The sequence below is a fragment of the Cinclus cinclus genome, chromosome 1 (genome assembly GCF_963662255.1).
Source record: "Cinclus cinclus chromosome 1, bCinCin1.1, whole genome shotgun sequence".
NCBI lineage: Eukaryota > Metazoa > Chordata > Aves > Passeriformes > Cinclidae > Cinclus > Cinclus cinclus.
This window is the reverse complement of record NC_085046.1, coordinates 144,062,684-144,081,033: the sequence shown is the minus strand read 5'-3', so window position 1 is coordinate 144,081,033 and position 18,350 is coordinate 144,062,684. Positions and strand designations below refer to the sequence as shown.

General features: G+C 38.7%; 1 protein-coding gene across 1 annotated transcript in view; it reads right to left on the bottom strand.

Annotated features, from left to right (window-relative positions):
* The window catches only part of TG (thyroglobulin), a 145,648-nt gene that overhangs the window by 94,323 nt on the left and 32,975 nt on the right, over window positions 1–18,350 (bottom strand). Inside the window, exons 21-29 of the mRNA XM_062504085.1 lie at window positions 14,482–14,631; window positions 12,767–12,937; window positions 9,137–9,259; window positions 7,334–7,449; window positions 6,596–6,704; window positions 5,225–5,422; window positions 3,079–3,246; window positions 2,484–2,549; window positions 1,722–1,802 (exon numbers count right to left, since the gene is read on the bottom strand). Coding sequence (XP_062360069.1) covers window positions 1,722–1,802; window positions 2,484–2,549; window positions 3,079–3,246; window positions 5,225–5,422; window positions 6,596–6,704; window positions 7,334–7,449; window positions 9,137–9,259; window positions 12,767–12,937; window positions 14,482–14,631 — 1,182 coding nt within the window. The remainder of the gene's footprint in view (window positions 1–1,721; window positions 1,803–2,483; window positions 2,550–3,078; window positions 3,247–5,224; window positions 5,423–6,595; window positions 6,705–7,333; window positions 7,450–9,136; window positions 9,260–12,766; window positions 12,938–14,481; window positions 14,632–18,350) is intronic.

The window sequence follows — 18,350 nt, the reverse complement described above, 5'->3', positions numbered from 1 at the left end:
TGTTAATTCAAAATACAGCAGTTTCCTTATATTCCCTTGAGAAGCTTTTACACCTCAGTCTTAAAAGTTTTCTTGACAAGCCTAATACCTATTTCAGTCATTTAAGCTCATGTCTCTGAATTTAAGCTCCCACAGACCACATTACATAACTCACTTCTGTCACCTGCCTGTGACCTTGAGACGTATGCAATTATTTATATCTCCTGACCTCCCTCTGAAACAATCAATCACAGCTATTTTCTAGTTTACAAATTTATACCCTTAAATAAGGGTCCAGTATTAAAAGAAATTGACATTCTTCATTGATCTCTTACAAATTTCTTCATAAACACTTTCTTATTTATCAAATGTCATCAGCAGGTCTCATCCCCAGTTCCGACATTGCAAGACATTGTGTCACTTAATTTTACATGCAGTGAAATAATCAGACAATAGTGAAAACAAGAAGTAAAGACATGCTGATGATTGCTGGAGTGCTGAAGCACCTACTGACATGCTGAAAATGCACTGTAGCTTTGCATTTTCTATCATAAACTAGAAAAGATATGTTACCCTGTTTTTTACAAATTATTATCAAGTGATAATAGCTCTGTAGACATTTTCCTAGATGTACTCATGACTTCTTAAACAAGGTAACCTACAATTCCTGTTACCTCTCAAGCCATAACTTCAACCTTCAGTTTCTTTTAAACATCTGGTGTCAAGTGTAAGATTTAGGGATGGAGGTAAAAACTGCATTCCTTGCATAACTGCAAGTTTTAATGATATCATCAGCCCCAGCAAGGTAAATAAAGAACCCTGAGGGCTGCAGTCATGCCTCGGCAGGTAAATGCAAGATAATTTCAACCACAGTAATAAGTGCAACTTTTTTTCTCCCATTTTAAGTCTATAAAATACCCCAAACTATGTAGAAGCTCTGCTACATAAATGGGCAGTTTTAGTTTCTTTTATTAGTTTAGTTTACTTTCCTTTTGAATTCTCTAAGCAAAATCAGCAATTCATTTCCTTTTAGGATCTTGCACATATTAAATCATGTGCTCAGACATTCATCAAGACTACTCAGCAAAGATTATAATTCATTAAAAATGGATCAAGGTGCTCTCAGCAAACTCCACTGCTCACTTTCTCTTAGGATTATGGTGCTGAAGGCCCAAATGAACTCCAGTAACTTCCTATAAATTATTATGGACCTATACGTGACTTCATGCAACAAAGAGCAAACCCTGGAATAACAAAGGAGCTAGGAGAAGTTCACAGGTCCCTCACTGCCATCACACATGGAAGAAACACTGATGATTGCACTTTCATCCTGGGTTTCTCTATGGCCCATATTTACAGCTGTCAGTAGCAGTAAACATGCCCAGCTACCCAGGCCAAGTAGTTCATTCCTGGGTTATGTACATTTTTTTTCTCAGCCAAATAATATTTCCTGTACCTCTCCAGCTCAGTAAGTCTGAAAGAAGAAGTTTCACACTGAACATTTTAACACTTTAATTTCCTGCCTGGCCTGGCAAGGTAAGAACCATAAAGCCAGGCCTACATTTCCAAGATGTTTCTCAAAACCTGGATCAGACGTCCCACTTCAGAGAAATCCTGTGGCCTTTACAACACCTACATCATTATGAACACATATATAGCAATATATTATATTTTCTGGTTAAATTCTGCATCCCCTCTCTGCTCTCTTCTGTTTCCTGCTCTGTCTGCTATTGCTCTAATACCTGATAACACAAGATCTTCCTTTGTCTTTGAAGCAGCACCTTCACACAAAGAGGTTTGCGTCCGGGTGATCATATCAGAGTCTGGAATGAAACAGGAATCAAAGAGCAAAGTAATTTCCTTTATCTTTCTTTCACAAGACAAGATAATCCTCAGTTCCCAAAACTGAACAAACATATAAGATGCACCACTTAGGAAAATTCCTTTGGTAGTCCTCCAAACATTGAATCAAGAATGAGTAAAACCATCTCTGTATATTGTCTTGGATTGTTTGGATGACAAAAGTAAACTTCATATCCAGAGTCACTCTGTATTCAATATCAGTGCTCTGAAGGCTTTGTGCACTTTTAAAGCATTATTACAAATCATTTGTGCAGGTGCTGCCATGTACATGGTAAGATTCAGAAAGAAAAAAAATCAGTTACTCTGCTAATAAACATAATCCACATAATTAGGCATGAAGTGCCAAATTATTATGGTACTTGGACAGTGATGGGACAAAAACAGGTGTTTTCATGATACCATTTTCAAGAGTATTAAAAGTTATAAATTATGTTCTCAGACACAAGAATTTACCCAAATTTCAAGAAACTAGCAGTAGACTACTCCAGATTGCACATCCCTGCCAAAATAGGCTTCTGATTTGTGTCTTAATTTGGATAGCATGAAATTAAGTGACAATGATATTTCCATTATATAATAGACATCTGCACACCCTACAGTTCATCATAAGATTTTGTAAGAGCTTCTGTGAGATAACTTACCTCTCCACAGGTAAATTTCCTGAAAGGTAGTGAAATTTCTTTCTTCCTCCTGCATCAACTGAGAAGCTAGTAAAGAAAAAAATTTGTTGCAATAGCTGTTTAAATTAACAATATTTAAAAATACTCAGAAATTTAATAGAAAACACATCACTAAACTATGCATCACCTTCAATAAATATAAAAGACTAAGGAAGAAGGTCACAGGTGTCACAGGGCTAGTCTGGGTCCAGGGTGCCAAACTTTACACAATTTCCTATCATTGTTTTTACTGTGTAGGTCTGGGCATCTCTCTTTTTATCTTTGCTCCAGATTTTACCTTTCTTTCAGATTATTGGCTTGAATCCGCCTAAATTAAATGCTGCAAGTATTACAGAGTGACATATTAAACACAGTCTCAACTTTCATAAATGTTCATGTGGCAAAATGTGAGAGGTCCATCTATCTAGCAATGCATCCAGCCAGAGAATTCTTATTCTCTCGGGATGTGGATTTACTTGAAAAAAGCACTGGAGTACAAGAGCAGGCTGGTGAACAAGACAGAGTCCACAAAACAATTAAAGAGAACTAATGTAAATTGAGGTAATTCACGACATACTTCCACTGAACACTTGTCCTCCCAGGGTGAAAGAAAACCTCTTCTCCTTCTCATCATAGCTCACACCATTGCACATCCCAGCCATGGCTGAGGTTGGTGTTGGACTCCATCCTTTGGCATTGCAGATCAGCACGTCTGGGGAGCTCAGCAAACTGCACAGAATGGTCCCTAGGGGCAGGAAAAGACACAGCTGCATTGCTGCACTAATGCTCTGCACCTATCCAAGACCCCAGTACTTTCTCTAAGTGCCAGCTGAATCTGTGTCACTGAGAGAGACACCCTTCAGTATTGCTAACAAAAAAACAATACAAAACAAAGCAAAGCAAAACAAAATAAAACAAAAGTGAAAATTAGAATCCAATGTTCAAATTTGAGTGCTAAGGTTAGCTACCTATACCCAAACTAAACATTTGTAGCCTGTTTTTCAGAGATTTCAGGCACATACTATTATCACCTAATAAAATATTCTATTATCTGATAATATCCAAAAATATTCTCAGCAATTCACAGCACCAGAGAGACACATCCAATCCTTTGATGGTGTTACAATCTCAGGTTCTGAACAAAAAACAAAGCAAAACAAAACAAAACAAAACAAAAACCAAAAACAACAACAACAAAAAAACACATATATTTTTACTGCAATGATTTCCTGAGCTGCTGCCTGATTTTAGTCATCCCAGGCCTCACTTTCCCCCAGAAATGTGATGTGACTTGGGGGACCAGAGTGTTTAAGTCCACCTATTCTGGCACCAATCTGTTACCATAAATTCTAGACAATACTCAGCTTTTGCTTTGCACTTGGTGTCACAGCTCAGGCATTTCTAAGGTTCTACAATTTCTAGTTTGTTTTTATGGACTGGGTACATGAGGTATTGAATATGCTACCTTTTCCTTCTTTTTTCTTTCTTTTTAAGCAAAATGCTAGTCCAAGTAGTGCATTTACCTGTAGAACTGATCCAAATAGTCACCCCAACCAAACAGACACTCACCTTTTACACTCACAAGTAGAGAGAACCCAAAATTTGATGGTAAATGTATAGAGAAATGGAATTCACAAAATCATTTACAATATTGTGATCCAAAAATAAAAATAAGATGCCAAAACAGAGAATAATTTTCTGGAAATATTTTCTTGACAACTTTCACAGATAATTTGTGACAGATTTTCATCGATTTTTGTAACTCTAGGATCAGTTTCCACTCCAAACTGGAGAATTGCTTGTCACATAGCAGCCACTAGCACATGACTGGATTTCACAGAATCAGAGAATATCCTGAGTTGGAAGAGACTCACAAAAAGCATCAAGTCCAACTCCTGACTGTTAATATAGCTTGTCTCTAAATCCTTGAGGCATATAATTTAAAACCTTGCATCCTATAAGAAATTCATCTCCAAAGGGAAACTAAACTGCAATAAGTAAGCATTGGCATAAAGTGTTTGAACTTTTTGGCAAAAATCTGTTTGTGCCAAAGTCCCACCTCTGCCAGACTCCATCCATCCCACTACCACTTGCTCTCCTAGACAGACATCCAGACCTGGGATATTTTAGCATTTCTGAATGAGATAATATAACATAATTCTGTTTAGCATCCTTTTCTCCTGCTCTTAAAAGGAAGCTGATTTTCATTTGTACCACAAGAACTGTCTGGAGGCACCTCCTTAGTTCCTGTATCAGCTCAAAGGCACCAAGTTCTGGCAACTGAGCTGTGCTATGTATGGAGAGAGTTGTTTTCAGAACAATTTATCTCATCCAGATGGAGATGACAGACAGAGAATGGGCTGAGTTGGAAGAAACCCACAAGGATCACTGAGTCAAATTCCTGGCCCTGCACACCACAGCCCCAGGAGTCACACCATGTTCCTAAGAGCATTGTCCAAACACTGCTGGAACTCTGTCAGGTTTTTCCCTTTAAAATGTTCATTTTCTTCCAAGAGCACGTTGCTACCTCAGATCTTTACTGCTCCAGACCAAGTCTTGGGCATAACTCAAACCTTCACAACACCAAAAAAATGTCAGTGATAGAGACAGACTGCTCACACAGGTATGATGCAGAGGTTTGTGTACTGTGTCCAGCAATGACTTCTACTCATTTAGCATTGGTTTCTTACTGCAGGACTCTGTCCTGTGCAGTCAGGCAGTACCTCCATCCAGCAGGAGCTGGCTCAGGATAAATCCATCACAGCAGGAGTCCTGGCTGCACTCTTGTCTGCAGAGCAGCTGAGCATCAGTCTGGGATGTGCTGGCTACTGGGAGCACCATGGAGCGGTACACACCAGACAGCACGTTCTGGAAGCCAGTCCTCTCAAAGGTCTTGAGTCCAGAGGAGCTGAATTCCTGTCCTGGGTACACAGAAAAGGAAAGGAGCTCAAAGGGAGCTCAAGGAATATTTTTTAATTGCCTGCACTCTGGAATTGGTTGAAAGCTTTATGATCAAAACTCAGTTTTAAAAGTCCTTTTCTGGACTTTGAGTTTCAGAAGCAAGATAAGATCATCAGATGACGTAGTGCCATCATTCCTGAGTAGCTGGTTATAATGCACTGCCAGCAAAGAGCTCCTATACTGATCCATGCACTAAGATTGGTAATATTCCACCTTCGAGCACTCAGTTATACTGTTAGCAACTCCCAGATAAAAATGAAACAAATTTTTCTCATTTAAAAAGTAAAATGTGTAATTTGGCCAGCATAACTGCATCTGCAATTAAGACTTTTGCTAACTAGGAGGGCATGATTCATAGAATTTTGGATCTAAAAAACTAGAATAGATATGCTATTAACAAGATTATACCAATCACAACAAGCTCAGGGGTCTTGATTCATTTTCAGGTGAGAATTTGATCTTTTACCTTTATTAATATTAATAAATACTGGCTCAGAGGTTTGCATAGAAATACAAAGAACATGGTATGAGCAGAGAGCTTTGATTCAAACCCTGCAGCATTTGGTTATCTTGCTTCCAGTTTGGAATGACACTTAAAGCTGGACACACAATGGATGTGGTGCTGTCAGCCACACTCAGGCCGTAATTAAATAAATAAATAAATAAATTTTGTCTCATGCATGCATTAGTTCAGCTGAAATATTTTGGGATTCATGGAGAGCAGTTAACTTCTTGGCTGCTATATTACTAGAACAGTTCACAATCAAAGGTAAAGCGAACTTAAATTACGTACAGGCTGGTCATTAAGAATGCCTTATGTGTGCAAATAACAAACTGCTTAGTGAAGTCAGAACAGAACAGAATAGGAAAATACACTGGACAGATTTTGAGGTTTTATGGGACTCGTTTCTGGCAAAAATCATCAGAATGGCTTACAAAAGTATTCTTAATTTCTAGGGAACAAAATATAAAAGATTTTTCTGAAGCTTCTAGACTGTCACTAAATGTTGAATTCTGTAAAGTATTGTGTCTTCTTAAAGAAAGATGCTCCCCACATTTAGTCATGACCCTGTACAGAAGTATCTGCCAGCTTGGACAGAGTCAGATTTAGGTGAGTGATTCACATCTGGTACCTCTCTTCAAATAGATCATCAGTGCATTTCCCTCTGGGTTCCTGACACGAAGCAAGCAGCTGAGGCCACTGATGCTAGTGGCAGCAGGGTTCCCCAAGACACCTTGGACCTGAGACACAAAACAGGCAAGCAAAATAAATACAAGTTAATGGATTTCCTCTCCTAAAATACATTATCTTTATTTAGAAATTCATGGGGAGCAATGAGCAACAAAGGTTATCACAGCACAACTCCATGCGGACGTTTTTTATTCTTTCTCATACAGACTTTTTTACACTATCAAACAGATCTCAGCTCCTCAATGCCACGCTGCTGCTTAAAGTAGTGAATAGGGAAATAGCACAGTGATAAAGAGCACACAGTTCAAACCCTGGGCTAGAGGAAGGGACTCAGTATGATTGTTTCAGGTGACCTGATTACCAACCTGGCTAGTTTTAGTTTGGACTATCTAGATTAACCCTCTTTTTAAATCAACCTGATATCCTATCTGCAGATGCTCAGCTTATTTTAGGGGCAACAGTACTGTCTGATGCTTCAGCCACTGAGATATTCAGATATTCAGTCATTTTTGGAAACATCTGGGTGTAGCTTCTACACCAACATGCAGGGATTGCCACAGGGAAGAGCAATGTGCAAGGGGCCAGGAAACAGCCTGCCTTTCTTCTGTGGTCTTGTCTACTTACATGGAACACACAGCACTATGATAAACATATTTTCAAATAATATGATCATTCTTACCAATCCAGAGGTGGTGCAGTTGAAGTTGGCTTCAGCAGCGCTGTATAATGCACAGAGCACTTCAGTACCAGCAAGAGTTACAGCTGCAAAGCCACAGGCATCTTCCTTCTCACAGACTGGAAAACAGGAAAGAAATTTTAGGTTTCCTAGCATTTTGCATGCAAAATGGTTGCTAGAAATTCCACTGCTTACTGCCACTTATCTAGGTTTCCATATGTCTATCAGACGAATTTAATTAGCCAAATGAACTTTAGTACTCAGCTATTCTAGTAGAGAGTTAAGGATTGAAAATTGAATTAAATTCATCCAGAAAGTTGCTCATTACCTGATAATATAAACAGCTGATACAGGTCTGACCACACACCCAAACATTTAAAGTCTGCTGTATAATTCTGCCTGAGGGAGGACTCTCATGAGCCACTTTGCCAGCACATAACATCTGCCTGATACAGTAAGCCCATGACAAAGAGGTTGTGACAAATATCAGAGTGACAGGAAGGAGGGAAACATCATATTCTTCAATCATGCTGCCCCTGCAGCAATCCCCGGGCCAGTAAGAGAGAAACAGCCATCCGTTCCAGATTTAGGAGTAGCTGAAGATCCTTCTTAAAAGGATCTTTAAAAGGCCTTAAAAATTCACCACTAACTTACTCCTACAGCTCTGCTCCTAGCCCAGGTGAAACACTTACCAATTGGTGTGAAATCAACCAACTTAGATCAGAACATCAGATGAAATATAAGCTGAGCTATCTGACCTTACCAGGACTTAGGGAGGGAAAGATTAACCCTCATCCCTCAATGAGAACTTCAGCAGTAATATTTTGTAGCTGTGCTGCCATTTAAATAACTTATAAAGAAAATACAGCTATAAGAGAGAGGGAATCACATTAGTTGATAAAGGGGAGTGACTTCCTCCCCAGATTTGCTCTCAGGCTCTCTCAGGTCAGTGTCTTGCTTTTGCAAGTCTCCATGTTCAAGGGAAGGTGCAAGAAATCTTAAAGTATACAGCCAGGATGAGTTCACACAGGAAAATCATTCCAGTAATAAAAGGCTTCCCATATTAATTTCTTAACACGAAAGGTGATTGCTCTGACTAGACTGTGGCATATGACACAAAGCCACTGATTTGTCGGAATTCTGGCATGTATCTTACAAACAGGACATCTGTGTTATTACTGCCAGGGAGTTTTTGCTTTGAACATATCCCTCTGCCTCCTTTCACAGCCAGAGCTTTAGGACACACAAGGTGAGACTGACTCAAGGCAGTGTGGTGATTCCTCTGGGTTTTAGATGGTTCTGAACCAACTTAAACCAGATGCAATATAGTATATAAACTTAAGACTTGGCAGAGGAATAGCTCTGAACTCCTTATAACACCTTCCTGATGTAAGCAAAGATGATTATTCCTATTTTATGTGCCAATAAGGTAATTTGTGAAGAGGTAAAACCTTGCTTTTCATATGTCCTGAACACCTAATCCTTCTTTTGTCCACATATCTGCACAGTCTGATGAATGTTTCCTGGTTTAAATCTCAGTTCTCATTCATATTGCAAACTACATCAACTGTCTTTAAAGATTACTTTAGTAGTAAGTAAAGTCAGAAGACTTCTTTCTGAAAGAAACATCAATCTCTTCCCTGAACCAAGGTCACCAAAAGCTGTAAATAACTTGCAGTGAATTGGTGCCACACTGCAGAACATATAGTTCATCCATATACATAACTACGGACTCATCATATGAAGATGTTATTATTTTCCATAATTGTTAGTGTTGTGCTTTTCAGCTTTTCTCAGTTTTCTCACCAGAAATGCACTGAAAAGATGTATTTTGCAGGTCTCCCCCAGATGACTGAGACTGAAGAATTTGAGCTTCTTCTGATCCATAAATCAGGCGTGAGGCAGGAATTCTTTCAAATTTTCTGAGCACTAAAAAAAAAGACAACAAAAAGCCCCAACCAAGTAGTATTATCAATCAGTTTCCATGCTGCAAACAGACAAAGACTTTAGGTAGAAATTAAGCTTGAGGAATTCTGTGGGGAGAGAAGTTTGCTCATTAAATGATGTACCATAACCTCACAGATAATGCAGGAGACAGCTGGTGTGAGGGTAGAATTTCAGCTTTGAAATAAAAAGTGTCACAAGATGTTTTAAAAACCAGTTGGCCAGGAGTGGGCTGGGGTTTTACTTTCCAGTGAGGCTTCTCTTCCAGCAGCAGACCTGCCATCTCTCATTACTTGGTCATGGCATTGAACCAACTATTGAGTCAAAGGGGAAACCAACTTTCTGCCAACCAGTCACAGAAACAAGAGCCAGCTCCAACAGCACTTGGTTAGACAGGAAATCCAGAAACACAACAGCCTGATCTCCACTGACAAAAGGCCCAAGGCTATATCCAAGGTTGTATGTCCTACATGCTGCCTTATTACTACTCCATTCCACTTTTAACACCTGTCACTTTACTGACCAAACCCTTTTATCTGTTCCCTCTGCACTGGACCTGCTCACCTGTGTGAGGAGTCTGATAAGCAGCACTGTTCACACACTGGGAAAAGCTCATAGGGTCTAGAGATGCAAACCCCAAAGGTCATTAAATGGGGTGAGGAATCTAATCCAGGCTCCAGAGGGTTTGGCCCTGTCTGTGCCCTGAAGGGGATTACAGAGTGAGAGGACACACAGTGCCACCACCACCCTGCTGTATTACCAAGGGCTGGGCACAGTGTGACCACAGGTTGATGCACCAGCACATTTGAGTGAGCACAGCACATTATCCCTGCCCATGGCAGGGGGGCTGGAAGCAGAGGATCTTTAAGATCTCTTCCAACCCAAGCCATGCTGTGGTTAAGAGAAGAACGTGGTGACTTAGCATCATCCTTTGGTGACCAAACTTCTCTAAAGGCAAACCTCTGGCTCCTTGCAGCCAGCACCAGGCCTAGACCTAAAAGAGGTCAAAGCAGGAGTTTTGGTGTGATCCCAGCTGTGGGAGATGTCTGTACATGGAAGAGCTGGAAACTCAGCCCCTCTTTTCCCTGGGCTCATAGGCACAGCAGTCTGGCCAGAGGATCACAGCCCTCTCTCCTGAAATGTCTGGATAAACCATAAAATAAGAGTCAGGGATAAGTTCTTAAAATAATCATTTGCACCCTTATGGCAAAAGAGTCAAGGCTAAATCAGAAGCAAATGTCCACTGCTGTCAGGGCTGAGCCAGCAGGTGCTTTTGATAAAGCTATCATTTCTGCTCAGGAAAAAACACACATGAGTTTGTCAAATGCTTAGCACAAGAAAATCCTTGCACTCCAGTTAGGATGGGGACAAGGAGAAAACACAGTGCAGGCAGAAATGAATGTTTTTTCTTTTTTTTTGAAATACAGGGCACAACAATACAAACATTAGATAACCTGCACAAAACTGAATCCTTTCTGCATCTGCAACTTGCAGAGATGCTTCATTAAAAGCTGCCCTTATTTCTATTCCTATATTCAAATTTAGAAAATTACACTCTCAAAGGTTTTTCTTTTCTTCTGATTTTTTTCCTTAATTCTGGCTTCATCCCACCCCTCCATTTTCAAGTGAAAATCTTTTTTCTCTATTTTTCTGCCATATTATTGAATATTGTATGTATTGAATACAATAATATGAGAGAAAAGTAGAGAGAAGATAGAAAGTGTAATGAAACAGTAAACTGAAAATATTGAAAAATCATAGAAAAACTGCCCTTTTTAAATTCTTGTATTTTGTTTTTTTTTAGTACGAAGAAAGGTAAAAAAATTGCAGTCATAAAATAATTTCACAGGCTTAATGCAGAACAGAAATTCTCTATCTTGTTTTTTACTAGAGCAAAGCTCTAGGTCCTTCTGCTGCTGTAATTACAGAATCATAGAATGGATTAGGTTGGAAAAGACCTTCAGGATCACCTAATCCCAACCTCCATATAATAAATGCTGAGTAATAAATGTTAAGTGTAAATGTTAAGTGACCTAAAATACAAGAGAGAGAACAATAATCAAAAGCAATGGTTGTTACAGCTTACTCCTCTTCAATCATACAAGGCAATTCTTCTGTCTGAAGACTCAAAAACCAAAGACCAGCTGGGTTTTGGTGACCCTTCCCAAATGCCTGCCTCTTGCCAAAGATCTTTTAAAAAAAAAAAAAGGGGTGGGAAAAACAAAATTAAATAAGTCAGAAAAGTACTATTTAAAAACCCAAGCAAGTAAACAAATTTCTTAGGTGTTCATGGGGTCCTGAGCAACCTGATCTTTTAGGTGGCATCCTTGCCCATGACAGGGATGCTGGAACAAGATGGTCTTTCAGGTCCCTTCCAACAGAAACCATTCTGTGATTCTATGACACATTGTCGCTGTGTTTTTAAACTCCCAAATGAATTTTCAACAGTCATAAATATTTGTAGTGACATCTTCTAGCATAGCCCACAAAACAAAGCACAGTTATCTACAACTGCTCCATCCTGGACAGAGTCAGAAATACCCAAGCAGGAAGGCTCATGGTAACAGGAGAATTAAGATCCTAAATTCTCTCCACAGAGAAACATCTCAGCTATCCCGTGATTGAGAGCAACAGAGGCTTTCACCTCATGTTCAGAACTGTGATCAGTCTCAGAGTATGCTCAGAGGAAAAAAAGAGTTATTTTAACTGAAGATAGTTTTGCAACCTCTTCACAACTGGGACTTTACTTTTCACAGTCCTTCCACTGATAACACTTGCCTAACTCAAAGCACACCATGACATCAGTTTCTAAAGAGAATATTCCATTAAATTCAATACCAATCATATCATGAGCATATAAAAACTTCTGGGAAAAAGCAAAAGCTTTGAGGCTGAGAAGCACAATTAGACCTTACTGCAGGCAGTGTGGGGACTGTTTGATAGATGACTTTATTTGCTTTTTCAAGCTTTTCATCCTTGAAAACCAGCATTTTGCATCTGTATTCAAGCAGAAGTAACATCCTTCAGCCTACAAGGATGTGTTCCCCAGGCCAGATACCTTACAGCAGGGGCCAAGAGGGTGATGTTGTGTTATGGCTGTGAGGTCATTGCTGAAAATAGTCTATTTCCCATGAATACACAGATGAGGGATAATGTTACACATAAATAAATAATTCTGCTTCTTTCTCATTAGGCCACTCATTATTCTTCTGGGTTTCCAAGCAGAGAGCACAAGGTCAGCACACATCAAAAGCTGGGAGCCATCTCAGAGTGCAGGAAACCTGCTTTGCTCTCCTCCATCACCAGAAATAACTTCCCAGTGTAGTCAAGAAATGCAAAACTAAGGAGGAATGTGGCTTAAGGCAGAGGCCACAGGTATGGAAAAGTGAATAACTGTGGGACAGTGAATCCCCATAAGCTGTGGAATGATTATTCTCTTCATAAGGAAGTTTCACCTTCAAAGCATATCCAAAGTATCCTTCTGTCACCTACCCAAGCACTGGTCATCTGTAAGGAGATCCTCTGTTTCAGTCCAGTCCAGTGCTGCTCCAGAGCTGTCGACACAGAGGTATTTCCTGGTGTCAGGGTCTTGCTGGGAAGGTCTGTACTGGCCATCTTCATCACACTGCAGGCCCTGCTCATTGCTCTGGCAGGATGTGACACCTGGAACAAGAGAGCGAGGAAAGGGAAAATGGAGCTTTGATAAAGCTGTCACTGGGTTTCACAGAATTCAGAGGCTGGACAGGACCTCTGCAGGTCATAAGGTCAGAGCCCCCTGCTCAGGCAGGGCCACCTAGAGCTGGCTGCTCAGGACCTTTCCAGATGGCTTTTACCCATCTCCAAGGACTCCACAACCTCCCTGGGCAACCCAAGCCAGTGCCTGGTTGCCCTCACAGCAAAAACATTTTCTGAGGTTCAGAGGAAACTTCTTGTGCAGTCACTGGTCTTGTCAATTCAGTAGGACAATATTTCAGTGCTGTGAGACAAAAGTGTCCTTAACACAGCAGAGACTTCACTGAAAATTAAGCTAAGATTTGCACAGTATTTCATGCTCTCATGGCAGTCTTACTGCTTTGTTGCTACTTCAATTTGTGTTTCAAACATTTTTAGATTCTCTGTCATGTACCCAGTCTCTGTTGATGTATTTCCAGTACTATAAAGCAAAGTACAGTGAAGGAACTGTTCTTTCATACAGGTTTGTTCAATGACTGCTGCAGTGGATCTGTGGAATGTTGTGAGCAACGAGAAGAGCTATCACAACAATTAATTCAGTGAAACTCTTCAGACACTGCAAGGAGACAGCAGGGAATGAAAGCAAGTAGGAAGATAATGTGAAACCTATCCATTTGGAGAGGGCTGGCACTGAGGTGCAGCACAAAGGCAGAGTAGAAACCAGGCAGGGAGCAGGTTTACTAAAGAAAATTGCAAGTGCAAGTTTTTAAACCCTAAGGAGTAAACTCCTATGGACACAAGTCCAATACCTACCCAGGGAACACACATGGAAAAGAATGACAACTGTAGGTAAAAGTTAATTATGTTGGGATACATTACAATAAAAATAGGAGGCTTATCCCACCTAAGAGAGCAAATAAGTTGAAAGAGAACAAAGCAGACCATATACTCAAATGACACTTCCCAAGAAGCCCATTCTTGGTAGTCTCATTTATATCTTCTTTTATATCAGATAATTCTGGAGACAAAACTGAATTTGTACCTAATAATCGATTTTTTGTATAGAACTGCATGAGAAAAAACAAATTATTTAAGCTGAATTCACCATCTTTAGTGAACATTTCAATAGTTGCTTTGTGAGAAGTGTTTGTATTTGCAAGAGAAAGCACTGCACAAAACAAGACTATTTTAGTGTTCATGAAAGTGACAATAAATGAAGTTCATAAGAAGTTTCTTACTAATACTAAATACACAAATATCATTCCTGAGGACAATGAACATGTCTAAAGGAGCCACAACATCCTGGATGAGACTGACCACTTGTTTCTCATGCATTTTTGGTCAAAACACCAGACAGTTTGTACTTTGTAAAATGCTTTTGAATGTATGCAAAAGGCATCATATCCATCCAAAAACCCCCAGAGGGAGGATTTAATTTAAAAAAAAAAACAAAAACGTAGAGATGAATAAAAAAAAATCTTTAAATATTTGAAGCCAGAAAATAAAGGATAAGGAAAAAAATGAGTTCAACTTACAGTGATCAGCACTGATTGCCCCATAGGAGTTGGTAGTTTTGCCCACAGGACACTTGATACAGAAGGAATGTCCTGTCTGATACTGATAGTAGCCAAGAGGGCAGGGAATGCATTCATTGTCCTGGAAATAACTGCCTGGAGGACAAACAACTGCAAAGAGAACAATCACCTTATTACCCATTTGGAATTCAACCACTTCTGGCATTTGCACACACGTGTGGGTATGTATATGTAAATATATATATATATATATATATACATATATATATATATATACACGTAATGTGTGTGTGCAAAAATATACATATATATATATATATATATATATATAATTCTGATAGACTTGCCATAAGCTTCAAGCTCTAATGAATGCATTTCTAAGTGGTATAACAAACTAAACACTACTTAAGTGATCATTAAACTCATCAATACAGGAATCTAGGTTGTGATATGTTTTCACAGATCACCCAAAATCTGTTCTTGAATTAGAGCACATGAAGCTCTTTGGAAATGCCAAGTCTAGGCCAGATTTCCAACTGCCAAATCCATTTGTAATAAGATAATGCAGGTGGGTGAGTTGTGAATGAAAGCAAAGGAAGACAATCTACAAAAAGAGCAACTTCTAACACTACAAACACAAACAGGACAGCTCTAAGGAGCAGAAACTCCAAAACCATCACACAGAAATCCACCATATGGTAACACTTTTATTCAGAATTCCTGGTACAGAAATTTTTGTTAAGTACTTCCAAACTAAACAGTAATGGCTGGATTAAAAAGTCACTAGCTGTGCACTTGACAACCCAAACACAAAACAAAAATGTGTTCTTAGTGATGCACTTAGTCTGTATCTATATAATTTTCAAAACAACCAGGAGCAATATTTCCAGCTGACCTGTTGCATATTACAGAGAAAATTCTTTGTCTTCTGGGATATCATGGAATACTGTCTTTCCCTCCAGAGCATTAAAATGAACATTAAAGCAGAAGAGTCACAGACATATTTGCTGGACAATACTCCTGCTTGTTATTTCACAGCTGCTTCCCAGATGTAGATTTCCTTCAAAACACTATCAAATGTATATTCTGGGACTTTGACAAGGTGCAAAACTTTATTTCTGTTCTTGCAATGCATTCTGACAGAAGTTTAAGCTTCCACGAGAGAGAAGCAGTAATGGAATATTGGCCATTCTCACTACAACCCATATGGTGAATTGCTGTTCTGGCCAACACACCAGAATGTAAATGAATTTAACTCATGGGACCACCTAAATTATAATAGACTTAAAAGACAGCTAGTAGGAAAATTATCATATCTTCCTTCATCTGCTGTAAGTAATCCAGTGGGAAGCTCTGGGAGGATACAACTGTGAGACTGAAATTTTCCTCCTGGTACACATCAAGGCAATTAATCTGGATAAAAACATATCTAAAATCAATTACAGAATGTAAAAAATCCTGGATCAGTCAGAATTCTTCTTTCAAAAACCCATCATCTAATATACAGGAGTATCTGATATGTTTTAAAGACAATTTCCAGCACATGTAGAAAGCATAAAACTCATTGAACAACAGCAGAAATTAAAGCGAAATGACAAACCCATGCCTACATTGAAGACAAAATGCAGTGAATGAAGAGACTAAATAAGCAATTAAAGTTTAAAAAGAAACAAATTAAGCTTTTCAAAGCATTCTCCCATTTTTTGTAGTTTTAGTCACAATGTAAAAGAAACATCTATGTCTCCTATCGCATTTTGAGTGAAAAAAATTGCCTTTCATTTCACATGTTGGACTGACAAAAGGGCACAAAGAACAATAAGAAATGTTGGTGCAGAATCATGTTTTCTAGACTCTATATCTCTTGGAGGGACCCAGGACTTCAACTACAGGGCACACTGACACAATCACATGTAGGTTCAGTTTGACCCTGCAAGTGAGACAAACCACTGTATTGTACTTCTTTCAAGCATAAACATTAATACATTTTACCAACTTAAGAAACTGGAGAACAATTTTAACCAAAATATTTAAACAAACAACTTTAAATAAAAAGAGCTAAGTGTTACCAGTGGGACCAAACTGTGCAACCTTAAACCAGGAGCAAAGAAATTAAAATATAAGGAAGAAAATCAAACAAGCAAACAAACAAAAACAAACAAAACAAAAACAAAACAAAACAAACAAAATTAATCCCTTGCTCCTGCACATAAAATTTGAAGCCTGGTCTCACTTCTAACTGGATTCAAGGTTCTGTGTACCAGGAAAACAAGCTGTAAAATCCAGACTAAGGAGCAGCTCACTGAAGTGATTCCACAGGGATACCACCCTGTAGTGAGAGCCTCAGCTCTCACTAAACTGAGCAAGTTCAAGAACTGTCACAACTGATCATTCCCCAACACTTGCCCTGCCCTTCTTCCCTACAGGGATACTGGAAAACTTTGGGATATGGGATTCTTGATACAGATTATTAGAAATTTAGTATTTAGCTGCCAATCAGCTATAAATATAGCCCTTTCATTTGGGTTATGTTATGCTTAAAGCAACTCTGATAGAATTGTCAAGCATTTTCTATAAAAAGAACCAGCATAAAATTGTATAAGACAAAGCTAATTTTATGAACAGCCTTTAGGTTTTCTCCTGAAATGAATGAGGGACAAGGATTATGTTCCTAAAGTCCTCCTGGACAGTTTCCAACTCTCTTAGTTTTAACTCATACCTTAGCAAAAGAAAGTGCCTTCTGTATTATTAAAATTTAGCTAAAATTATATTGCTACTCCCAGCTCTTAAAGAATTGTATTCATAGATACCTGTGGTGTAATATAAAAGTGTAAGGCTGAGACTAAGAAAAAATGTCATATAAGAAAAGTGAACATATGATAAATGTCACCTATTTTACAGGCAGGAAAATATGAAACAACACAATAATAGATGCAAACCTAAACAAACAGATGACTGTAAGGAAAATACAAGAGAAAAAGAGGCAGATTCATGTAAGTTGCATGTTCATAGGTGAATATATTATGCTTATTGAGAACACCAGGAAACTCTTGCTACTGAGCTGACCACACTATCTGAAGGAAAAGCAGTATCATTGACAGTGAAATAAAACTGAACAATTCAGAAAGATCAGGACCTGAAAATACAATTTGGCTTTCAAGAACAAGCCAGAGCAGGAAAGAGAAGAGAATAACGAATCTCTGCCACCCTCACACAACTTTTTTCTAATAGTCACAGGTGATGCTTCTTACTAATTGTCCCTATTATTAGTGGGGAAACAGACCCTGACAGGATGAAAGAACAGGATATGTCCATATATATATATATATATATATATATATATATATATATATGTATGTATGTATGTAGGTATGTATATGTTGTAATGCACATTCCTGGGGGATTCTGTCATATATATATACATATACATATATATATCCATTAAATATATATATATATATATATATATATATATATATATATATTAGAATAACCAGAACCTGAATTCCAAAGTTCCCTGTTCAGAATAAAATATGCAGTCCTGCAACACAAACCAGCAGCAGGTACACTATGACAGCTTAGAGTGCAAAACATCTACCAAAGGCTGGGGCAGAAACTTTCTCCTTACCACATATCTGTGATGTCTGTTTTCCTGAGTGATATTTTCCACAGCTAGCTGGTTCATATGTATGAACTACCTCACAAGGCAAGTTAATTCACTGCTTCCTAGAGGTTTTTTTGCCTGGCAGGCAGTACTTGGCATAAAGTTTCAATTCTTTCTAAGTTCTGCTCTAAGTGATGGATTCTACTTTAAAAAATAATACCTTTAAGGAACACAACACTACATCTTATTAAGTAGCTGAAAGTTGTTA